The sequence below is a fragment of the Trichosurus vulpecula genome, chromosome 2 (genome assembly GCF_011100635.1).
Source record: "Trichosurus vulpecula isolate mTriVul1 chromosome 2, mTriVul1.pri, whole genome shotgun sequence".
Lineage (NCBI taxonomy): Eukaryota > Metazoa > Chordata > Mammalia > Diprotodontia > Phalangeridae > Trichosurus > Trichosurus vulpecula.
This window is the reverse complement of record NC_050574.1, coordinates 47429635-47454275: the sequence shown is the minus strand read 5'-3', so window position 1 is coordinate 47454275 and position 24641 is coordinate 47429635. Positions and strand designations below refer to the sequence as shown.

At 45.8% G+C, this 24641-nt stretch overlaps 1 protein-coding gene across 1 annotated transcript in view; it reads right to left on the bottom strand.

Moving 5' to 3' along the window:
* KAZN (kazrin, periplakin interacting protein) overlaps positions 1 to 24641 on the bottom strand; it is a 148222-nt gene that overhangs the window by 28419 nt on the left and 95162 nt on the right. Inside the window, exons 3-4 of the mRNA XM_036745319.1 lie at positions 10990 to 11126; positions 951 to 1121 (exon numbers count right to left, since the gene is read on the bottom strand). Coding sequence (XP_036601214.1) covers positions 951 to 1121; positions 10990 to 11126 — 308 coding nt within the window. The remainder of the gene's footprint in view (positions 1 to 950; positions 1122 to 10989; positions 11127 to 24641) is intronic.

The window sequence follows — 24641 nt, the reverse complement described above, 5'->3', positions numbered from 1 at the left end:
GTGACCCTATTTGCCTCAGTTTCCTCATCTGTAAAAATGAGCTGGAGAAGGAAATGGCTAACTACTCCAGTATCTCTGCCCAGAAAACTCCAAGGACAGTTCGGAGTCTGATAAAGAGTCAACAACAACTACGCCCGCCCCTGGGGGAGCATAAACTCCTGGAGGAACTGTAGTTTTTGTTTTGTCTTTGCGTGCCTCCTGCCTAAAATAAACAGCGGGTGTTTAATCAATACTTCATGAATTGGACTGAATTGGTAAGACCCCCTTGGATGAAATTTATGTCACTGTTTTAAGATCGCTGATTTAGAGCTGGAAGGGACGGAAGGACAGGAAGAGGTCACCCCACCCAACTCTGCACTCTTACAGACGAAGCTCAGGGAGGCTGTGACCCCAGGGCACGAGGGCAGTACACAGCAGGGCTGGGATTGAAACCAGGTCCCCCGACTCCAAATCCAGCCTTCCCTTTAGCGTGCTCGTATGTCAGGAGGGCTGCCTGGCGAGTGGCGTAGTCTATGCAGCGCCCACGAAGATGTTAAGACTCTACGCTGTTGTGGTTATAGTTACATGCTGAACTCTCTCTCCCCATTGGCTGGAGGAGAGTGAGGGGAGGGCCAGATGCTACTTACCCTCCGTTTGCCTCAGTTTCCTTAACTGTAAAATGGGGATAACGATAGCTCCTAACTCCCAAGGCGAGATAAAAATGAGGTTTTTGTAACGTGCTTAGCACAAAGCCTGGCACATAGGAGGTGCCATATAAATGCCAATTATTGTTGCCGTCACTGCCGTCATTGTTATTTCACTTTTTACACTTCCTCCTCCTCCTCCCAGTACTACCACTGCTATCGGCACCACCACCACCACTACTACTACTGCTACCACTACTACTACAACTGTCTATTGCCTCTCCCCTTTGGCAGAAGCGGAGCAGGGGGAGGGCCAGAGTATCTTACCATAGCCAGCTCAGCCTCGAGCTCCTTCATTCTGTTGTCCTTCAGGTCCAGCTGTGAACGCAGGGACGTGGCATGGTCCGTGGCTTCTTTGGCTTGCCGGCGCAGTTCCCACTTCTCCCGCTCCAGAAGGTCCTTCTCTTTTGCCAGGGCTTTGACCGCATCCTCACTCTCCTGTGGAAAGAAAGCAATGACAGGCATTAGGGAGCTCAAGAGCACCTCCTCTGGGCTCAGCCAAGTCTTCTCCATATCCAAGCATCCCTAGCGGAACACTGTTCTGGAGCTGGGGCCTGAGGACTGTTCCCTCCTTATTCCTGGATAGCGTGCTTCTCCACAGCAGCCAATCAAGGGGTGAGTAAACACCTTCTAGGTGCCTGCTCTGTATGTGTTAGGTACTGGGGTAATCACTGAGGATGTAAGCACGAAGAATGAGGAGTTCATATTCTGTCAGCTGTGTTAGCCATATCACACTGTTACTAGGAAGTCTGACGCCTTCCCTGAAGTAAAGGGGAAGAGATGGAGGGAACTAGCAGCCAATGTCTGAAGGGAGGGGGAAATAGGGTCTGAGCTTCTAAAAGGGGAGGCAGGATGGCATTACAGAGAGAGTGCAGACAGAACCTGGAGTCAGAAAGATCTGGGTTCGAACTTGCCCTCGGGAATTTACTACCTTTGTGACACTGGGAAAGTAAATCAAGCTCTCTGCTGCCTATCTGTAAAGTGAGGGGATGAGACTTGATAGTTTCTAAAAGTCTTTTCCAGCTCTAAAGCTATGATCTTATAATCCAAAATCAATAATCTTTCTGGGTCTCAATTTCCTCATTCATCAAAGTAAGAGGGTTGGACTCAATGGTTTTAAAAGTCCCCTTCAGTTCTACATCCACGATCCTATGAATTTTAATCACAGATCAAATGAGTGGACACTGACTTCCCTCCCTCCCCTCCCCCCACCCCAACACACACATTAGGCCACATATATACTCTCTCCTCTTTTGGCTGGTTTTTTTCTCCCTTCCTTTTCCTAAGCATGGGAATTGCTTTCTCATGGGGAGAAAAAGGAATCAATCCCATAGCTGAATGACCTTCTCCCTTCCCCTAGATAAAGTAAACAAACTCCATGCTGGGCTTTCACTCTGCTGGTTTAAAGGTATTTCTGGATGACTATGGCCCCCCTTGGGAGAAAGGGGAGCCTCCAGTGCAGCTAAATCTGGGGCTCCTACGACTGCCTCTGGCAGTGACTTTTTTCTTCCATCAACCTCAGTCAGAAGCTGACTCTAACTCATCGTAGTGGGAAGGGGTGAAAAAGTGCACCAGCACGTGTGCATGCACGTGTGCGTGTGAGAGAGAGAGAGAGATAGACAAAGACAGACAGAGACAAAGAGACACCGGGACAGAGAGACAGAGTTAGCTTAGATCTGAGGTTCTTAATCTTTTATCAGAATATATTTTAAAATAACTGAACAAAGTTTTTTTTAGTGGATGAAAATTTGAAGCTAAAGGGCTATCTTCCTATTGGGGAACATCTAAACAAATTGCAGCATATAAATGTAACAATACTATTATACCCAAAGAAATGATGAAATGGACAATTTCAGAGGAAACGGGAGATTTTTATCAACTGATGCAGGGTGAAGTGAGCAGAACCAGGAGACTAAAACAATAATTCTGAAAGACGTTAAAACCCTGATCAATTCAATAACAAAACGAGACCAAATGAAGAAAGATGTAACAATGAAGCACGCCATTTACCTCCTGGCAGAGGGGGGATGAACTTAAAATGCAGAGGAAAACATATATTCTTAGACATGGCTACTTTGTGGCAATCCATTTTTGCTCAACTATGTAGCTATGTACTGAGTTGTTTTTCTTTTTAAAAAATGCGCAATTGAAGGAGGTGGGAGAGTCAATTTAATTTAAAAGTATGTCAAAGGGCTATAAAATTGTGCATACCCTTTGATTCAGCAATACCATTGCTAAGCCTATATCCCAAAGACCCCCAAAAAGGGGAAAGGACCTGTTTGTACAAAAATAGTTATAGCAGCTCTTTTTGTGGTGGCTAAGAATTGGAAATCAAAGGGATGTCCGTTAATTGGAGAATGAATAAACAAGCTGCGGATTATGATTGCAATGGAATATTATTGTGCTATAAGAAATGGCAAGCAGCATGATTTCAGAAAAACCTGGAAAGACTTACATAAACTGATGCATAGCGAATTGAACAGAACCAAAAGAACACTGTACACAGTGTTGGTCTATGAAGAACTATGAATGACTTGGCTATTCTCAGCAATACAATGATGCAAGACAACCCTGTGTGAGGTAGTGAGAAAATAAAATGTGAAGACTCTGCAGGGAATATATATGTATAAATATATATCTATTCATATCTATACTTAGAAATGTTTAAAAATCAGGAAATAGGGAAGTGGAAAAATTCTGAGGCTGTGAGAGCTTGATTGCTCAGCCTCTGGGAAAGTTTCTTTTTTTTTTTTTACCCTGAAACTTTTTGTCCTTTCTTCTGGTCCTGGTTTAAAGATTTGCTAAGTAAGAATAGGGTCACTGTGACCTGCTTTCCTTTACTGTAAAAGTACTGAAGAAGAATGGAGAGGGTCTCCCCCTCCCCTTATCTTATTCTCCTTCTTTAGATTCATAGATGTCACCTCAGTTGTAATCATTAACTAAGGGAATGGGAATTGGAATTTCTGTGCCTTGATTTCCCGGTTCTTTGTCTAGTTTTTCGTGGTCAGACTGTAAGCCCACCTCCCAGACAATGGTGAGAAGGGTCAGAGGTGGGCGGGAATTCTCTTGCTTTAGGTATAATATTGGTGCTTTGTTCCTTGTGCCTTCACCTCCCTTGCTAGATCTGTTCTAGCAGAGGACGCCCTATTCTCATGAGAATTGAATAAAATTTTATTTCTGTTCCCACCCTGAGATGGCTCCTTATTAAAAATTAATCGTTTTTAATTGGTGAGGGTCCTTCATCCCACACAACCCCAAATGACTAATGACAAAGCATCTATTTGCCTCCAGAGAAAGAACTGATATTGATTGAATTCAGAGTGAAACATGCTGTTTTTCACTTTCTTTCTTTCTCTTACTTGAGTCTTCTTACACAAGATAACTAATATAGAAATATTTTTCATAATTGCACATGTATAACCTATATCTGATTGCTTACTGTCTCAGGGAGGGGGAAAGAAGGGGAGGTAGGGATAGAATTTGGATAGAATTTGGAACTCAAAGCTTTAAATAAAAATGTTAGAAAAAATTGCGAGGAAGGAAAGTACATGTTCCTTGACACATAATAATAATAAACTATTTAAAAATAATTGAAAAAAATGCTAAATTTCAGTTGGAGGTTAGTAAAAATAAAGATATATATATATATATATATATATATATATATATATATATTATATATATATATATATATATATTTTTTTTTTTTTTCCTATCTAAATTCATGAATACCCCTGAAATTTATCCTTGTGGATCTTTGGTTAAGGATCCCTGCTATAGGGAAAGGCAGCCAGCCCACTCTCCACAACTTCATCCTCTACTATAATCTCACTTCATAAAAGTGAATCAGAGACTCAGATCTTCCTACATGTTAAGAGCTGGTACATGGCTCTTGCCTACTGGGAAAGAGTCAGCCCTTTGGTCCTTGGGTTTGGGTGACAGCAGGAGAAACGACAGTTTTCTAAAAAGAGAAAGTAGCTCCTTCTTGCCCTCCTTCTTGACTTACTTCCTTCCTTTCTAGCAATAAGGGTTAAGTGACTTGCTCAGGGTCACACAGTGTTATGGTAATTAGGGTGGGACTTTTTAGTTTTCTCTTTGAGTCTTGCCTTTCAAATGTAATGGCAAGCAAGTGGACTTTTTGTTGTCTTTTGTTTCTTTGATTGAATCAAGAGTCTTTGACCAGTTTAAGAAATAACAAAGCCTAGTTCACATAGATTTGAATCATATGGTTGGGACACCCTCTGACCCTGAGAAGGGTATATAAGATCTGAGGTTGGAGTTTTGTTTTGGGGCTCTCATTCACTGGAAGAGTGTCCTGTGATTTGACCAGACAAGACTGTGGGTAGCTGTTGTTAAGAGCTTTTGAAAACCTAGATGTTGGTGCTTCTTTCTCTGGTAACTATGTATGTGATGTCTTGATCAGACAAAGCCTGTCTGTTGATCTGCTTGTAGTTTTTGTTTGTATTTGCTCTGAAGTTCAGGGTGCTGGCTTTTCCCCCTGAACTAAGTGAATGACACATGTATGCTTAATTAAAGCAAGACTGTTAACCCCTTAAAGTTGCTTTCCTTAGAAAAGCAGATCAAAGAAATGGTGCTAGCAGCCTTCCTGTGTGCTTTTGCTGTTGGTCTTTCACCCCTACAACAGCTGCTAGCAACATTGCTGTTACACACAGCTAGTAGTGTCTGAGGCTGGATTTGAACTCAGCTCCTCCTGACTCTAGGGCTGGTGCTCTATTCACTGTACCACCTAGCTGTCCCTGCCAGTTCTTTCTCATTGTGGGGCAGAGAGGAATGTACGTTGGTGTGTGTTTGGGGCAAGGAAGGTGTATTACAACTCCCACTCTTGGTGTGGAGGGGCTCAATAATTTATGACTTATATGAACCCAGCTAAGTTAACCTCTCTGGGCCTCAGTTTCTAAATCTGGTTATCTAGTGATCATAGACTCTTTTGGTCTTCTAGGCTTTCTCCGTCCAACAGGCTGCTGATTCTGTCCTACCTCTTCCTCTTACGCTGGTATGTCTTTTTCCTTTTCCCCTCTTGTCCCTGCCCTCCCTTTCTCTGCCCACCCCCCAAGCCTCAGCCTTGGATTACTCCCACCATCTGCTGCCTTCACTGTTGATTATCTCCAACAGCTCCTGCATATATCTTGTTTGTACACATAGCAGTCTCCATGTTGTCTCCCTCCGAGCTCCTTGCGAGCAGGAACTGTCTTCTGCCTTTTTTTTTGCATCCTCAGAATCTAGCACAGTGCCTGGCACACAGTAGGTGCTTAATAAATGCTTGTAGACTGACAATATCTGGAACCTTCTATTCCAGGAAAGAAACTTCTGCTTTTGTCTCCGATTGGTACCAGTGCCGTAGCCTGTGACTTCAGGGGTGGGAAAAAATTAGTCTGGACTAGATGATCACTAAGACTCCTGTGAGGAGATGTCTTATTCATTCACTCATTTCTGATAGCATTATTTGGGTCAATTTGGGAAGCAGCCAAAATGGAAGTTGGATGCTGGTTCCTTTGGTTATAGTTAGAGTACTTATCATCCATAGAAGTGGGGAGGCCAGGTACCATAAGGATCAGAACTAGATTCATATTGAACAGCATTCATGATAGCTAAGTAATAAATGTTTTAGATGAAAAGGGACACTATTTCCTTATCCCTAAACACACAATCAGTCTCTCTCTCTCTCTCTCTCTCTCTCTCTCTCTTCCCTCCCTCCCTCCCTCTCTTCTCTCTGTCTCTTCCTCCCTCTGTCTTTATCTCTCAGTCTCTCTGTTTCTCCCTTGTTCCTTCTTCCTCTTCCACCTTATCTTTCTCTGCCACCCCCCCATCTCTTTCTTCTCTTCCCCCATCACAACCTGGACTCTGAAGTCCTTTCTGTTTCCATTCTGTTTAGCCAAAACCAAACAATAAACATTTTATAAAGTGCCTACTACGTGCCAGGCACTGTGCTATGTACTGTTCAGAAATTTTAATTGTCTAATCACACTCCCTCAGAGCAGCAGAGTGGATTAGAGTGGGAGAGAACAGAAGCCAGGAGAACGGCTAAGAGGCTTTACGGAGATTTGGTGGCCAGGTTTCCCTAACCTAGCCTTCTTCTATCTAACAAAATGTTTGTTTTAGTGTGGTATGGCAGAAAGCCTCCCTCTGAAGTCAGAGGGCCCGTGTGTAAATCCTGCCTCTGGCACTATCCACCTAAGTGATGACAAGCAAGTTACTTAACTTCACTTGGCCTCAGTTTCCTCATCTGTAAAAGGAGGGGGTTGGCCTAGATGGCCCCTGAGGGCCCTTCCAGCTCTATGTCTAAGATGTTCTGATCCTTCCCCTTCTCCTCTGATGAGGTATCTCTTCCTCCTGCCCCGCCTTTTCTTTGGACCTGCCCCCTCCCATATCTGTGACCTTCTAGTCCTAGCAAGACATTTCTAATTTCTCATCATCTGGGCGTGAGATGCTAATAAATAATAGTGATCACAATGACGATGGTCACCACAGCAGCTGACATTTACATATGCTTACTATAAGCCGGGCACTACCATGCTAAGGACTTTACAAACAGCGTCACATCTGGTCCTCACAACAAGCCTGGGAGATGGGGGCTATTATTATCCCCATTTTCTGATGAGGAAGCTGAGGCAATCAGAGGTAAAGTCACCTGCCCAGGGTCATACAGACAGAAGTATCCGCTTGAACTCAGGTCTTCCTTGCTCCAGGCCCAGAGCTCTGTGCCTTGTGGCTGCCCCTAGTTGATAATGGTCTAAGAGGGCCAGAGGAGGAGCAGGTGATTTCTAACCATGAAATCCACAAGATTCATCTTTCATAGGCAATTTTCATTCTGGAAACACTGCCCAGCAGGCGGAACTTCATGGCTGGACTTGGAGACGTCCCAAGTTCCCCTGCAGAGGAGTTCACTCTTCACAGTGTGCTGAAGTGTTCTGATGGGGTGGGGGGCTACCCCGGCAGGCCCAGAGACAGCTCTGTTCCCTAGGTATCTACTGCGGCTCCTCCCTTCACAGCCCCACAGAGTCACAGCAAGGCTATTTGCATACAGCTTTAGCCAAGACCTAGACTCAGCAGGATTCTAGCCCCAACCCTGCTTGGCTCTGATCTTACATTGGGGGGGCGGGGTGTGGGGGTTGTGGGGGATGGGATGATAGTGCCTCAAGGGTAAGCAGCTCCAGATTGATCCTCACCAACTCAACTTATCACAAATGCAATCCATGGGCCAATTAGCTCACAGTTTGATTGGTTTTAAATGAGTAAATCTGTTCCCTAGATCTGCAGATTCAGCTCCTGGTAAGCATGTTTCTCTTATCAATGAGAGTGTGACCCTTGGGCAAATCACTCCTTTTCTCTGGGCCTGAGCAGTCCTGTTTGTAAAATGAGAGAGTAGGGCTCTATGACTTCTAAGATCCCCCTCTGCCATCCTGTATTCTAAGGGCCCTTCCAGCTCTGACATTCTGTGTCCTAAGGGCCCTCCCAGCTCTGATATTCCGTATCCTAAGGGCCCTCCCAGCTCTGACATTCTGTGTTCTAAGGCCCTGCTCAGCTTTAAATCCATGATCTCTGCCAGAAACCTGCCTGGGAAAGGAAATTAGTAAGCATGTTTCTTCCACGTTCTACCCCTTTCAGGACAGCTACACTGGGCCCAAGCAAAGCCCCAGGGTCAGAAAAAGAAAGAGGAAGGGAAAAAGAAACTAAGGGGAAGGCCTTCTAACTGGGAAACAGAGGAAGAGGTAACTAGGAAGAAAGGTCAGAGGTCCTAGGATTCCCACAAGGGTTGTTCAGAGAACTCACATGGCCCCATAGATCCTGGGGTTCCCTGTTTGAGAAACTCTGTTGTAGGCCAAAGGTTGTGGTGGGTTCAGGGAGGTCCCTGTTCTGAGGGAACATATCTGTCAAGGAGAACGTCCAGGGGCACCCAGCGCCCCTGATCCTCAGAAGCTCCTGCTCTGAATGTCACACAATGTATTGTTCTGCCTTGACTGAGAGCTCTTCAATGCCTCTTCTCTTGGTTCCCAATTAATTTTTTTCTCTCTTCTGATTTCACAGGCTGTCTACTTATCATCAGTACCCTTGGCTCGCCATTAACAGAACAGAGAAGTTAGCTTCAAAGAAAGCATATCCATTTCATCCAGGCAGCCAAAGACCTCAGGGACAGGCATGAACTTGAACTGTGCCAGCACCCCAAAAGGAGGCCACCTCTGGGGGTCTCAAGTCCCCAGGGAGTGCACATCAGTATCTCAGGGAGGAGGGATCTGAAGGGACTGGCTAGGTCAGTCCATCCCTTGAGGGTGGCCATTGTCAGCCAGGAGGAAAAAGGAAAGAGATGCCCCATTGGAATAGAAACAACAAATGTGGAGGAGTAGAAATATAGCTGCTGAGCCAGGTTTCATTCCCAAGGTGGCCTAGTGGGCACCATAGGAGAAATGGGCGCCTCCTCCTTTGTACCTGATGAATTCCCAACCATGTCCACATCTCACCAGGATGGCTACCTCCTCCAGGAAGCCTTCCCTGGTTCCCCTAGTTAGAAATGACATCCCCTCACCATGATCTCAAACACACTTTACTTTATACCTCCCAAATTCACTTACCTGGTAATGGTGTGTATTAGAATTACTATGTTTGTCTTAGCCTCCTGCTTGAAGGTATGTGCCATGGAGGCAAGGACTATCCTAACTAAATCTTGCATTTCTCTCCCTTCTTCCCCACTCTACTTACACCTAAAACAATATTCTGTGCCTTAGAATTTAGTAAAAGTTTGTTGATTGATAAAGTATTTAAATCTAAAGTAGCAAATCTTCAGTGAGATTCTGGACAGATGACTCATTTAGGTATTTATTCTAACATCCATCCATCCATAATAGAGAGGAAGTGTGACATAGTGGATAGAGTTGGCCTTGGAGATGGGGAGACCTGGGGTCACAGTCTCCTTTTGACATTTACTATCTGTGTGACCCTGGGTGAGTCATTTAACCTCTCAGTGCCCCAGCTCTAAATCTGTATTACTCTAAGATTCTATGTTAAAAGAACCTGCACTGGGAGAGAGAGTTTCTTCATCTGGGAGTTCCCTGGGCTAATGAAACCACAGATCTAGTCTATCTTTATCCATTCATAATTATGACTGACTTTCACTTTACACATGATATCTCATTTACTTTGTATATACTGCTTCCCTTATGAGGTATATGCATCTATCTAGCCATCTACCAACCCATCCATCTATCTACCCATCTACCCATCAATCTATCCATCTACACATCCACACATCTATCCACTCACCTATCTCTCTACCCACCCATCCATGCACCTATCGTCTACCCATCTATTCATTCATCCATTCACCCACCCATCCAATCATCCATCCATCCACCCATCTACCATCTATCCATCCATTCACCCACCTATCCAGCCATCTATTCATCCATCCATCTACCATCCATCCATCCATCCATCTATTCATCCATCCATCTACCATCCATCCATTCATTCACCCACCTATCCAGCCATCTATTCATTCATCCATCTACCATCCATCCATCCATCCACTCATCCATCCATTCATACATACATCCACCCATCTATCCATCCATCCATCCATCCATCCATCCATCCATCCATCCATCCACCCACCTATCCATCCCATCTTGAGATCATAACATCTTAGACCTAAATCTGGAAGGGACCTCAGAGACCATAGAGGAAGCCAGAAGAAGCTCCAGAGGCCACTAGACCAATCCTTCATTTTACAAACGAGAAAACTGAGTGCTAGAGAGATTAACTGCCTTGCCCAAGGCCACATAGGTCAAAAGCAACAGAAAATACTTGAATCAAGAGCAATATGTCAATTGAGAGCTTAAGGAATGAATAATATGGAACATGGCTTGGTGTGGTTTCTATAGGATGGCTGGACTCTGGTCCCAATCATCCATCATCTCCTCATTCCACATCTGCTTCAGATAATGGACCTGGAATCATGGAAGATATGGATTCAAATCCTATCTTAAGTACTTTATAGCTGTGTGACCCACCCAACCCAAGGAGTGGGGTACCTGTGGCCTCAAGGCCACATGTGGCCCTCTAGATCCTTTGCCTGAATCCAAACTATGGCCTTGAGGCCACAGGTTTCCCACCCCTGAAAACCTGTCTGCCTCAGTTTCCTCATCTGTAGAATGGACTCAATGGTTCTCTCTCTATGCTCCTACCATGGAGTGGCATCTTGTGTGCCTGTATGAGCACACACCCTTACCCACATACATGCATGCCTAGGCATATGCAGGTCATAAGAGAGCAGTAGGACAGCTGGCCTTACTTTTCTGTGCTGCTCATAGTTCCGGATGAAATCCCGAAGCTGCTCCTCCCGGCTCTCCAGGGTGGCATAGAGCTGTTGCATTTGGCTCACGAGGTCTGTCTTTTCGGCCTTCAAACGCTTTCTATCGGCCTTCATGGCTAAGAGAAAGAGAGAGCAGGGTATCAACATGAGACTGACTTGGAAGGTGGCTTTTTCTTGTCACCCTCTCCTTCCTTCACCAGGCACCTCTTTGTTCCCCCCGGCCCTTCCTGAATCAGCCCTGATTCCTGATGTGGAAGGAGGCCATGGCCCAGCCTGCCAGGAGGGGCTTTGGGAACCCTTGTCTCGACTTTGTGGGGCCAGACAGTAGCTGGTTTGAACATGAGGGTCTATTGAAATAAACCACAGAGCCCCCTGAAAGCCAGTGAGGAGAAGCTGTCAATCTACTTGGGCCAGAGATGCTGCCAATTGTTCCTGTTCCCACGGTTGGGGACCCAGCTTGATTAAAAATATGAAACATCTCACCTGGAGAGGAGCCTCTTAGCAAGTAAACAAGGCTTTTTCATGCTACTGAAACCCTCTTTGTCTCTTCCTAGACTTGCCATCTGGCAAAGGATTTCCTAGCACTTAATACACAGCTTCCCTAATGTGCCAGAAGAAGGCAATACAAGATCCATCCTGGGGAGACTGACTAAGGGTGGGGGAGTAGGCCAGCCCTCTGAAAGGATCTTAAAATGAACCAATCAACAAGCACTTATTAATGATTAACAAGCACCTACTATGTGCCAATAGAACCTCTACCTGGGGGACAGACAGATAGCCTTGAAGCAGGGAAGACACGGGTTCAGATCTAGTCACTGATACATGCAGGCTGTGTGACCAGTATTCTGGGAGATGACAAATATCAGATGAAGAGCAGGCACTGACCCACACTGGGAAAAGAAGCTTCCTCATTCAGAAATGACCAAAACCAGAGTGTGAGGCCCTCTCCCTGTCTTACTGTGTGCCAAGCACCAGGGACAGCCGGACCCTCAATCCTCACACCTGCCCATTCCCACAAACAAAATCGGAATCATAGAGGCAACCCAATTATATGTAAAGTAGGTGGTAGGGTACAGTAGATAGAGTGCTGGTCCTAGGAGTTGGGAAGGAAAGGGAGAGAGGAAGGAAGGAAGAAAGGATGGAAAGAGGGAGAGAAGGAAGGAAGGAAAGAGAGGAAGGATGGAGGGAAAAAGGAGTGGAAGGAGAGAAGAAGTGAGAGAGAAAAGAAGGAAGGGAAGGAGGGAGATAGGAAGGGATGAGGAAGGGAAGGAGGGAGGGGGAGGGAGGAAGGAAGAACGGAGATAAAAATGAGGGAGAGAGAAAGGAAGAAGGAAGGGATGGAGGGAAAGAAGGAAGAAGAGGAAGGAGGGAAGGAAGGAAAGAGGAAGGGAGGAGTGAAGGGAGGGAGGAACGGAGGAAAGGAGGGAAGGAGGGAGGGGGAGGAAGAAAGGAAGAAAGGAAGGAAGGAAAGAAGTAAAAAGGCGGTAGGGAGAAAGGAGGGTTGGAAGAAGGGAAGGAGAGAGAGAAGGAAGAAGAACCAAAGAAGAAAGAAGGAAGAAAAGGAGGGAAGGAGGGAAGAAGGAAGAAAGAAAACACAGAGTGGCCAGCATGGGGCAAAACACCTGCTCCACAGTGAGAACACCACCTGCCCCACAGTCCAAAGGCATCAAAGTGGAAGGAGGCAGATGGGGTGCATGAAGCAGCGCCATGCAGGATTCTCATTGGACTTTAAGCTGGCGGAGACCTCAGAGATGATCTGGTTTAATCCCCTCATTTCCCCAATAAGGAACACGAAGCTAAGAAAGAAGTGACCTGACCATGGCCTTGGGGATAGTAATGTGAACTAGAGCGTCCTGACTTCCACTTCGGGAAAGCTTTGCATGTCCCCCTTCCCCCTCCCTTCCTTCCCCTCCTCCACCAGGAGCTAACACGAATGCCCATTAATGTTCCCACTCCTCTGGCCCTGGGAGAAGCCCCCTGGAATCCGGGGCTCACATTCTTCTCATCACCATGACAGCTAAGGGCTGTAGAAAGCTGGGAGAGAAGTCATTAATGTGTCACCTGGGTGATTTTTCTATCAGGGAAAATGAAAGTGGCCCCTCCCTCACTGCAAAGTGGGGCTGCCCTAATGGGCGGAGGCAGTTTCTACCACCAGATGCCTTCTGTTCTCTCTTTGCCCTCCTCCTCCCACCCCCGGGGAAAATAACCTGGCACAGATTTTGCTTCAAAAGCTTGGAGGAGCCCAGGGATGGGGTGGCTGGCGGCATTATGGCGTTCCATAAGAAAAGAAGCCCAAGGTTTTGAAACATTCCAGCAATCCCCCCAGGAAACCCCTCTAGCCTGGTGCCCTGTGTGGAGTCTCCATGGTGAAAGCTGCCCTGTTGGGGCAAGTGCCAAGGGAATGGGGGCAGGGAATGCCTGGGCAGGCAGCTCTGCTTGGTGCTCACATTCAGCCTCATCAGCAACACCTTCCATGAAGGAGGAAGTGGGAAGATTGCTGGATATGGAGTCAGAGTATTTGGGTTCAAATTCCAGCTCTGCCACTTACACTGTGTGACCTTGGGCAAGTCACTTAACCCTTTGGGTCTTGAGTTTCCTCATCTATATAATGAAGGGATTGACCTCTGAGATCCCTCCCAGGAGGATTCTATGACCTGGCTTCACATCTCAACTCTGTCACCTCTGTGACCCTGGGCAAGTCAGATAACCTGTTGCTGAGTCATTTTTGTCATGTCTGACTCTTTGGGACCCCATCTGGGTTTTTTTTGGCAGAGATACTGGAGTGGTTTGCCTTTCCTTTTCCAGCTCATTTTACAGATGAGGGAACTGAGGCAAACAGGGTTCAGTGACTTACCCAGGGTCACACAGCTAGTACAGGTCTGAGACCAAATTTGAACTCAGGTCCTCTTGACTCTGGGGACTCCACTGCGCCAGCTAGCTGCCCCAAATAATCTCTTAGGGCCCAGCAACCTTTAAGACCAGAAGTTGGTGAGCACATAACCATCTGCATTGGTAGAGGGCATTTCCTCACTAAGAATTCCCTATAACAATGGCATCATGGATCTGGTTTAAAAACAACGGCAACCCTATATTATCATTATATTTGTCAAGACTCAAACTGCCTTTTTTCACGCTTGTAAATATGTACCTTCTCATGCTAGTTACAAAGATCTTTCCCCAGAAAAACCCGTCCCCAAACACTTCCAAGCTAGATTTGCCGACGACAATCTGAGAAATCTGTTGAGTGTCTCTCGGTCTGGCCCCCTGCTTCTAGGCAGCCAGCTCTGGCCCCCAGTTCTCCTCCCTAATCAACCCGGTTCACTCGGGCATGTCCCATTCCACTGCAACACCACCAGAACCATTTCCATGGTGACGGATGATGTCACACCACAGGCTGGGGCTGGGAGCACTGAATGCACATCACAGTGGGAGACCAGCCTCCCAAGGATTCCAGGACCTGATGGAGGGTGTCGGAGAGGAAAAGAGAAGAGGAAAAAAAAAAGGTAGTTCTGTCCCCAGCTGGTAAAGGGGGCAGGGGACATGCAAATATAGCCAGGTCCCAGAAATAAGCCTGTTATGTACTAGTGTGTCCAAATTCCTGAAGGATCTCAGTGAGAAGGGATCTCGGATGCCACCTAGTACAATCTGTACCTACACAAAAAAGAACAACCACTGGCTTGGAAATCTGAAGACCCTGGGTTCAAATCCTAACTCTGCTACTGCCTATTTGTGTGACCCTGGGCAAGTCACTTGACTCTTGTAAGCCATAGTTTCGTCCTCCGGGGAAAAAAAAGGGGGGGGGGTGGTGTGGGTTGGACTAGATGGCCTCCATGTTTTTGTCCAGCTTTAAATCTAGGATGGGTGAATGAATGGTGAAATATTAAATGCTGACTAGGCACTAAGCACAGTGCTAAGAGTTTGGGACACATACAGAAAATAGACCACAATCCTCATCCTCCTTAAGGAGCTTGCTCTCTAACTAGAGGAGAGGTCTGCACAGGGTGGATGGAAAGGCCCCCGAATGCCAAGGGCGCCTTAGATCCTTCTACGAGTCTTCTGTCACTTGCTGACTAGGAATCATCCAGTCTTGGCTTGAAAACCAAAGTAAGAGGGGATCCACTACCTCGCCATTCCATTTCTACTGTTAGGAATTTTTTCCTTCTAGGAAGCCTAAATTTGTCTCTTTGCATTCTCTGCCCATTGTTCCTCCTGTCTTCTTGGGCCAAGACAAAGAAGAAAAAGTCACAGAAGCTGAGAAGTGGAAGAGACCGCAGTGACTATCTATCTAGTCCACTCTATACTGAAAAAGAATATTTTCTAAAACAAAACTGACAAATGGCCGGGTGACCTTCACTTTCAGTGAGGAAGAACCCAACACCTCCAGGGGTGGCCCATTTCACTTCTGGACAGCTCAAGATTATTAGCATCAATGGCAAAGAAAAGTAGGTGTCCACTGAGTGGGGAATGAATATTACTGTGTTATAAGAAATGATGAAAAAGAAGAATTGATTATACAGTATCCCTTCCACATCATGACTTCCCCCATCACAGTTGCGATATATCGCAGGTGGGCATAAGAAATTAAATGTGAATTTTTGGGGAGTTTTGTGGGAGCTGCAGACGACACAGAATAAAGTATAGAAACTCAGAAATGCATAAAATATATGTATGGTATTGTATAATATCAGCCCAAACTTTACAATAAGGTACTGCAAACACCCCATAAAAGAAAAAGAGAAAATTCAGACTTCTTCTCTGGTACAAAAGGAGAGCCAAAAAATTTTATGCAGATTTTCCAGATTGTGGGAAGTGCCACGTCCCTAATCCTCACTATGTGGAAGGGATAACTGTATTTAACGATGCCAAGTTAAGTGAGCAGAACCAGGAAAACTATGTTTCATGACCACAATGATGCAAATTGAAAGGGCATTCTATGTTCCATAAAAAATGGAAACTGAACACTGGGGAGTTATAACGACCACACATACACATACACATACACGTGCCTAGTGATTAGCCTGTTCTCTCCTACTTTAGAATGCAAGCTCCTTGAGGCCAGGACACAGAGTCTTTGCCTTTCTTTGTACACTCAGCACTTACCACAGTGTCTACCACACAGTAAGCACCTAACAAATGCTTGTGGACTGACTGACCAAAGAAGAGATATGAGACCTCCCCAGCTTCTTTGCAGAGGTGGGGGGATACAGATGTGTCCACTGCCTAATTTCAGTTTCTTCACCTTGTTTTTTATTCTTTGTTATAAGGGATGGAGAAGGGTACACTGGGAAATGTAGGTGATGTGAAAACAAAATGTATCTATAAAATGTATTTAAATTTGCTATGAATAACTGATTTAATCACATGGGGAGGAGGAAATTAAATTTTTAAAATTTTACCTATTTTTAGTTTTCAACATTCACTTTTATAAGATTGAGTTCTAAATTCTTCCCCCTCCTGCCCCTTCCCCTCTCCAAGACACAGTGCAGTCTGATATAAGCTCTACATATACCTTCCTATTAAACAGAGGAAATTATTTTTAAAATTATGCTTTGGGCATAAGTGGTAGGGAAAAAGGGTGGGAGTGGGGGGGAAGACACGCATAGGCCAAGAAACAGACTGATAGCCACTCTTCCTAAAAGTCCATGGCCCACCAATGCCCCTATATACTCAGCTAACCCAAGATAAATATAGATATTATTATTACTAGGGGATTTGATATAAGAAAAGACCTTTGGGATCACCCAGTCCAATTCCTTTATTTTCTAGAGGTGGAGGCTGAAGGCCAGACAGGGAATCTAGTATCTGAAGGTCATCCGGGTTGTAACAGAGTTATCCCTCAAACCCAGATCCTCTTTATTAATGTTAATACTCTTCCCACTATCCCATATTGCTTTCTTGTAAAAGCAAATATTTCCCAGAAAGTCTGAACCCAGGCACTCTTGAGGGGTGGAGGAACCAGCCCAGTACCAGTAAAATCCACCCTTTTCCCATGAAAATGGCCAGCTGCAGCCTTGGATGGCTGTCTGTCAGAAGGGTGTTCCCTCCAGTCCCAGCAGGGGGACAGCCTGTCTTTGCCAGGCCACATTCCTGGCCTTGCCTCCTTCCTCCCTCCTCCAGGAATCTCCCTCCTTGTAGCCCACATGTCTGTGAAGGAAAAGATCTCTGAAAAGCCATCCCCAGCCAGGTGGCCTGGCCACATGTCTCACGCCTAAGGGAAAAATATGTCTCTCCTAGTGTGTCTTCTGTTATGGGTCAGGCTTCCTAAGTTGCATGGGGCTCTGTGCTGCTCTGGCCCTTTGGATACCCTCAGCCCAGGGGTAGGGGTCATTACTGAGGGATGAATCTTTCCCCAGGGCTTCCTACTCTAGCTTCAGGTGGGGTGGGGAGAATGGAAATAAGGAAGGTGTCCAGGGTGATGGAGAGGGACAACAGAGCCAGTTTTCCAAAGGGCTGCCTACTCCTATAGGGAGTACCCAAGACCCCAGCTTAAGGAGGTTCTGGACACATGGAGAGAGACCGGGACTTATGGTCATCCTGAGCACTGATTTGGGCTCTTAGAACACAAAATGTCAGAGCTGGTAGGGACCTTAGAACACAGAATGTCAGAGCTTGGAGGGCATTTAGGACAAAGGATGTCAGAACTGAGAGTGCCCTTAGAACATAAGAATGTCAGAGCTGGGAGGGCTCTTGGAACATGGCATATCAGAGATGGGAGGGGACCTCAAAATCCAGAATGTATTAATTGGCAAGGACTTTGGAGCATAAAATGTTAAGACAGAAGAGATTGCTCAGAATATGTCACTGTGAGGGCAGCAAGGGAGCCTAGCCTACCTCAGGGTCTAATTCTGGGCTTGGCCCTGGGTAGGTACTAGATGGGAGCGGGTCAGGAGATCTTTGTAAATCCACTTACCATGTGGAAAGAGGCTAGAAGTGTGTTTAGGGAGGGCAGGACACCCAGCAGACAGTAAGGGCCGAGAGAGTCCTGTGAGTCTGAAGTCATAGCGTACTTCAGAATGGTTCCTCTGGGGCCCCACTGTATGTATGTATTGTATCCATGGAGTGGGTGGAGGAATTGACGGCCCCTCCCTGCCCTCTCCCCCAAAAGCTTCTTATTTGCTCATTTCCTCCTCTCGTTTTTTTCTGCCCAAAAGCAGAGTCCAGAGGGACATTTTTCAATAATTAGACTTCACAACTTTAGGGATTCAATGAGTTGGCGCAGCAGAACGGGAAGGATCTGAATTCAAATCCTTCCTCTGATCCTTTCCAGGGGGAAGCTTGGTACAAGGGAAGGAACTCCCACTGCCCCCAGAGTGTGAGCATAGGGATACAAATATCCTGCACCTCCCCCACTTCTGCCTGTGTGACCCCCGGGGAAGCCCCCTTACCCTCCCCTGGGCCTCGGTTTCCCCACCTGTCAAATGAGGGAATTGGCCTTAATCCTAGTACCTTCCCTGGAGGCTAACTCTAGAATTTCCTTCTTTGTACATACTCATTTACTCTTCATCTCCCTTGTTGGATTGTAAGCTCCTTTGAGGGCAGGGATTGTAGTTTTGCCTTTTTTTCTATCACCACAGCTTAACCCAGTGTATGTATATGACCTTCTGGCTCCAACCTGTGGATTTCAGAATTATGCTGCCTTGTAGCTCTCGCCTTCATTTTGATTTATTGTGGTATGATGGAAATGGGGTTTGGGAGACCCAGGTCCTAGGCCTGCCCAGACCATTAACTTGCTGTGTGGCCTTGGGCAAACCACTTCCCTTTTTCCTCATCTGTAAAATGAGAGGAATGGAACCAGCAGTCTTTAATGTGCCTTGGGCGACTAGGTGGCGCCACAGAGCATCAGGTCTGGAGTCAGGAACACTCCTCTTCCTGAGTTCAAATATGGCTTCAGACACTTACTAGCTGGGTGACCCTGGGCAAGTCACTTAACCTTGTTTGCCTCAGTTTCCTCATCTGTAAAATGGGCTGGGGAAGGAAATGGCAAACCATCCTAGTATCTCTGCCAAGAAAAACCCAAATGGAGTCACTAAGAGTTAGACACAACGAGGATGACTGAATAAGACACGGAGGCTCCTTCCAGGTCTAGGCCCATAAGCCTGTGATCCTTCAATCTCTCTATAAATGCTTGTCATCATCCAGGACTTATCTTCTTTCTTTCTTTTAATTTAATTTCTATTATAGTTCCCTTTTTTCTTAATTACATGTAAATAAGAAATTTTTAACATTTGTTTTTGAAGAAGGACTTTTCAGGCATTCCAGCATTGGTTTAGCTGCCCCCTAATAGGCTGGTCCTGCCAGTTTGGCCCAGAATGACCTTCCCAGGCTTCAGTTTGAGGGTGAGCTCGAAAGGGTGAGGGTGACAGTCTAACTGTTGGTCGTCCTACCATGAGCAGCCCAGTAATGGGCTGAGCTGGGGTTCATTGTCCCTGGCAATGCTTGCCCTCCCTCTGTGGCCTGGAAGGGATGGGGGGGGGCATCTCTTTGCCTTCATCTTCCCCCTGGCAGTCCTGGATCAAACCCAAGTCGAATTTCATTGTACTGCCTGACATGAAATGGGCCATTGACTGTGATGTTTTCAAAGTTAATATAAAGGTTATTGTTCTAGCCAGAGCACAGTAGACCAGCGATCAACTGAGTGTGTGGTTGCTTTACATTTCTATCAGCCAGGGCTGGATAACATGGCGGCGTCACCAAACAGGGACCTATAAACAGAGGGCTAGAAGTGGATGGAGGGTCACAAGTGAAGACCACTGCCTAAAGGTGAACCAGTTCATAGGACCAGAGCCAGAAATATCCTGCACCTGGCTCATAGAGCCAGAAAGAACTGGCAAGATCATCAAATCCAATCCTCTTCTCATTTTACAGATGATGATGCGGAGGCCTAACCTAGGAGAAGCTTGCCATAGTCACAGAGAAAGTCACTGGTAGAATGAGGACCAAAGCCAAGGCCCTCTGGCTCTAAAATCTAGTGTTCTGACCACTGCACCATTCTGCCTCTGGCAAGCACCCTATTTGGAAAATTCAAAGGCCCTGGGAGAGGAAAAGGGATTACTGCCCTCCTCAGATCAGCTTGGGCCCTGAGGTTCCATTCCCCAAGGAGGACTCAGATATCTGATGTTCTAAGGGTCTTTCTTACTTAAGCATTCTTTTTTCTAAGGTCTCTTCTAACTCTGACATTCTATGTTCTATCTTCTAAGGGCCCTCCCAGCTCTGACATTCTGTGTTCTAAGGGCCCTTCCAGCCCTGACATTCCAGGATCCTAGGTCAATTTTGGTAGAGGCGGAAAGGTGCAGAATAAGGGCTGCAGGTGCTGGGGAGAAGGGGTCCTGTCCAGTTTCAAAATCCTAGAGGGAGTCATATTTCCATGAAGCCAGAGGGAGAAATAGAGGGCAAATGTCTCCACTCACCAAAAGCTGAGAGAGGGACTTCTTTTCCTTTGGAATCCTGGAATTCCCACCCCTAAGGTCCTCTTCTCCCTTCCCACAGCATGTCACCTGAGAGCCTGACATTGTCCCTGCCTCCAGGCAGTCCCAGGAGGAAGAATCAAAGTCAGCTCCCATCCGGGGTTATGGCCACTTGGAAATGGCCCTCTTTGAAGCCAAGTGAACATTCTTGTTCTAGCCTCCAAATTCCTTCCCAGTCAGGCTATTATAGAATGACTAGGAAGTGCTAATAAGTCACAGATGGAGTTGTCTGTCAGTAGTTGAGACCACAAGGTCAGTGGCTTCAGTCAAACCCGTTGGCACATCTGTAGCAGGGAGGGGATGGGGGAAGAAGAAGAGGAGGAAGAAAGAGTCTGGGCAGGAAAAGTAACTAGAGAACAGACAGGTAAGTCTGCAAAGTTAGTACAATGTGGACGAACAAGAGCAGATATAGAAGGCTAAGCACTCCATCTGTCCATCCATCCATCCATCCATCCGTTCATCTGTCCATCCACCCATTCATTCATCTAGCCATCCATCCATCTGTCCATCCGTCCGTCCATCCACCCATCCATTCATCCATCCATCCATACATACATATTAAAGGCCTACTGTAAGACCCTCTATACATGCAGAAGATACAACGAAGATAGTACACACATCTTGCTTTCAATGGTCCTACAATACAGTAGCTAACTTTTATATATTACTTTTGCAAATTGCTTTACAGACCTGAACTCTTAAAGAGACCATGACAATGAGATAGGTGCTATTATTATCTTGATTTTACAGTTGAGGAAACAGTCTCAGAGATCATAATAAAGGGACACTAGGAAGTAGGTAGCTGAACCCAGACACCCTGTCCAATCCAAAGCTCTGTTCTCCTACACCATACAATCATACGATCACAGATTTAGAGACAGAAGGGACCTTGGAGGCTATCAAGGCCAACTTGATGTGATTTGACAGATGAGGAAACTGAGGCAAAGAGATTAAGTAACTTTCTCTGGGTCATACAGTCAGTAAGGGTCTGAGGCAGCATTGGAACCCAGGTCTTCCTAACTCTTAAGTCCAGCTCTCTATTTACTAATCCATCCACCTAGCTGTCCCTCTGCCTCTCCAAATGGACCTTAAAGATCATCGAGTCCAGTAGGGTCAAGCTCAAATAGCAACTCCTGCAGTGTGCATATTGACTTAGAAAACCACAAATTAGTATTAGCTATGTTGGGTTGTATGTTTGTTTATTTTGTTAAACATTTCTCAATTACATTTTAATCTGGTTCAGGGTCATGTTTGGGAGTTTTGTTTTGTGGACCAAGGGGCCACAAGGTTGACACTTCTAATCTAGGACATTCCTTCATTTTACAGAGAAGGAAACTCAAACCCAGAGAGGGGAAAGTGACTTGTCAGAGACAGTGGCACAGTGGATAGAGAACTGGACCTGGAGTTAGGAAATCCTGAGTTCAAATCCAGCCTCAGACACTCCCTACCTGTGTGAACTTGGGCAAGTCATTTAACTTTTGCTTGCCTCCATTTCCTCAACTGTAAAATGGGGATAACAACAACACCTCTCTCTCAGGGTTATTGTGAGGATCAAATGAAATAATATTTGCAAAGCACTTAGTATAGTGTCTAGCCCACAGTAGGTGCTATATAAGTGCTTATTTCCTTCTCTTGTTTCCCTTGTCCAGGGTAGTAAGTATCAGAGTCAGGATTTGAACTTCATTTTTCAGTTTACAAATTCATGCACACATCTATCTATTCATCTATCCATCCATCTATCCATCCATCCATCCATCTATCTATTCATCTATCCATCCATTCATCCATCCATCTATCCACCAATCCATCTATCCACCCATCCATCCACCTATTTATTCATCTACCCATCCATTCATCTATCCATCTAACCATTTATCCATCCATCCATCCATCCATCCATCCATCCATCCATCTATCCATCCATCTATTTATTCATCCACCCATCCAGCCAGCCATTCATCCATCCATCCATCTATCCATCTATTTATTCATCCACCCATCCACCCATCCACCCATCTATCCATCTATCCATCCATCCATCCATCCATCCATCCATCCATCCATCCATTCATCCATCCATCCATCCATCCATCCATCCATCCATCCATCCATCCATCCATTATGGATCAATGCCTACTATGTTTAAAGCACAGTAGCTTATATTCTATTGGGGAGAAAAAACACGTTTGGGTAAGTTGACACAAAATACAGGTAAAGCAAATACAAACTATTTGGGGTGGGGGGAGACTCAGGAAAGGCCTTAGGAAGCAGATAGTACTTGAGCTGAACCTTGAAAAAATCTAGGACTTCAAAGAGTTGACATGAAAGAATTCCAGGTATAGGAGACAAAAGCATGGCAGTGGGAAATGGAATCCATTTCAGGTAAAGAGAACAGCAATTGGGCTAGTTTGATGGGAACACAGACATACGTGATGGAATAAGGTGTAATGTATCTGGAGAGGGTGGACTCAGTGTGCGAAGTCTTTAAGTGCCAAGGAGAGGCATTCCCACTTCATCCTCAAGGCAGGAGGGTACCACTGAAGTGATTTGAGCAGAATGGCATGCATGGTCAGACTTATGCTTTAGAACTTCCAATGTGGCAACTGCATGGTGGCTGGATTGTGTTTACTTTCCACTACACAAAGCTGATTCCCAGGGATGGTGGAACTCAACTTCCTCTTTCTATTAAAAGTGAGCCTGAGGAATTTCATATCGCAATTAGGGGAATATTTGTTTTCCTGGCCTCACTAGGGGGGAGGGGCAGGGGTCCGGGAAGAGCCCTTTTACTTCTGATTCACAATCTAGCAGTAACTAAAAATAGGAGTAGATGGGGCTTAGGACACTCAAATTCCCTCGACACAGGAACTCTGGAAGGGACTTTCTGGAAATGAATGTTCCACAATAATCTTCTCACACAATGGGCTCTATTTTTAAAATTCTATGTTGTTCTATGAGGTCACTTTCAGGCCTGGCTCAGAGTTCTGAGGGACACACGTCCTCTAAGCACTAAAGAGACCCTTGGGATCAGGTCCATTTATGGCCCAGGCCATACTGCTGGGGTTACCTTTCTGGACCCCAGCTGGAAGGCACTACCCAGATATTTACAAGGAGGTGAGTCTCCAATCACCCTCTGATGTTTCCTAAGCCTTAACTCACTCTACATAGCTAAAACTCTGCCTAAGACCTTCTTCCTAAGTTGAATAAGTGAAAAGGTGAGAGAAGAGGAAGGTCAACCTGATGAACTCAGTACTCCCACCTCCTCTGCCAGTGGCTGACTGAGCTGTTAGTCAACACCAGGCCAGCCAGCCAGCTACTATATGACAGCCAATCGAAGCCACTGATGGCTGGTCCAGTGCTGACTGACAGCACAGCCAGCTAGTGACTTTAGTGGGTTCATTTCTTGTTCTGGGGAATCTCATAAGAGCCAAAGTTTTGCATACAACCATGACACAGGATCACTGCCCATGGGCCTACCTTGGAGACACCGGTGCCCTAGGCTCTGTGGGTGACTTGTTTGATCCCAGAGCACGGGATCTGATCCTGGACAGAGGCTAAAGTTGCAGCCCCAACCCATCCAAGATTGACCAACTTTCTCTTAGCAGGCTGGGTAAACTGAGGTTTGGGATAGTGAAATGCTCCAAAGTCAGTAAGAAGGGAAATTAGGCCTGGAACTCAGGTCATTTGATTTCTTGTCTGGTATGGTGGCTATCACACCATACTGTCTTCTCTAGCATGTGTAAGAATTTACTCAGCACTCATGTTTAAATAACCCTAGTAGCTGGGGATTAAGGACTAGGGATTCCTCAGAGATGGAAGAGTGTTCCCTGGCCATCCAGCACAACCTATACTTGAACAAGAGCCCTTTCTACATCATACCCAAGAAAGGGCCAACCAACCTTTGTCTGAAGACCTTCAGTGTGAGGAACCCATATCTTCCTCAGGCAGTCTCTTTGATTTTGATATGTTAATAGGAAATATTTCTTATCATTCAGCCTAAAGCAGTCTCTCAGCATTTCCAGCCACGGTCCCCACTGCTGACCTCTAGAGTCCAATAGAATACTTATGACCTGTGTGACCTTGGACAAATTGATCACCAAAAGCCTCAGTTTTCTCATCTGTAAAATGAGAGGGTCAAACTAAACGACTTCTGAAGGCCCTCCAAATTCT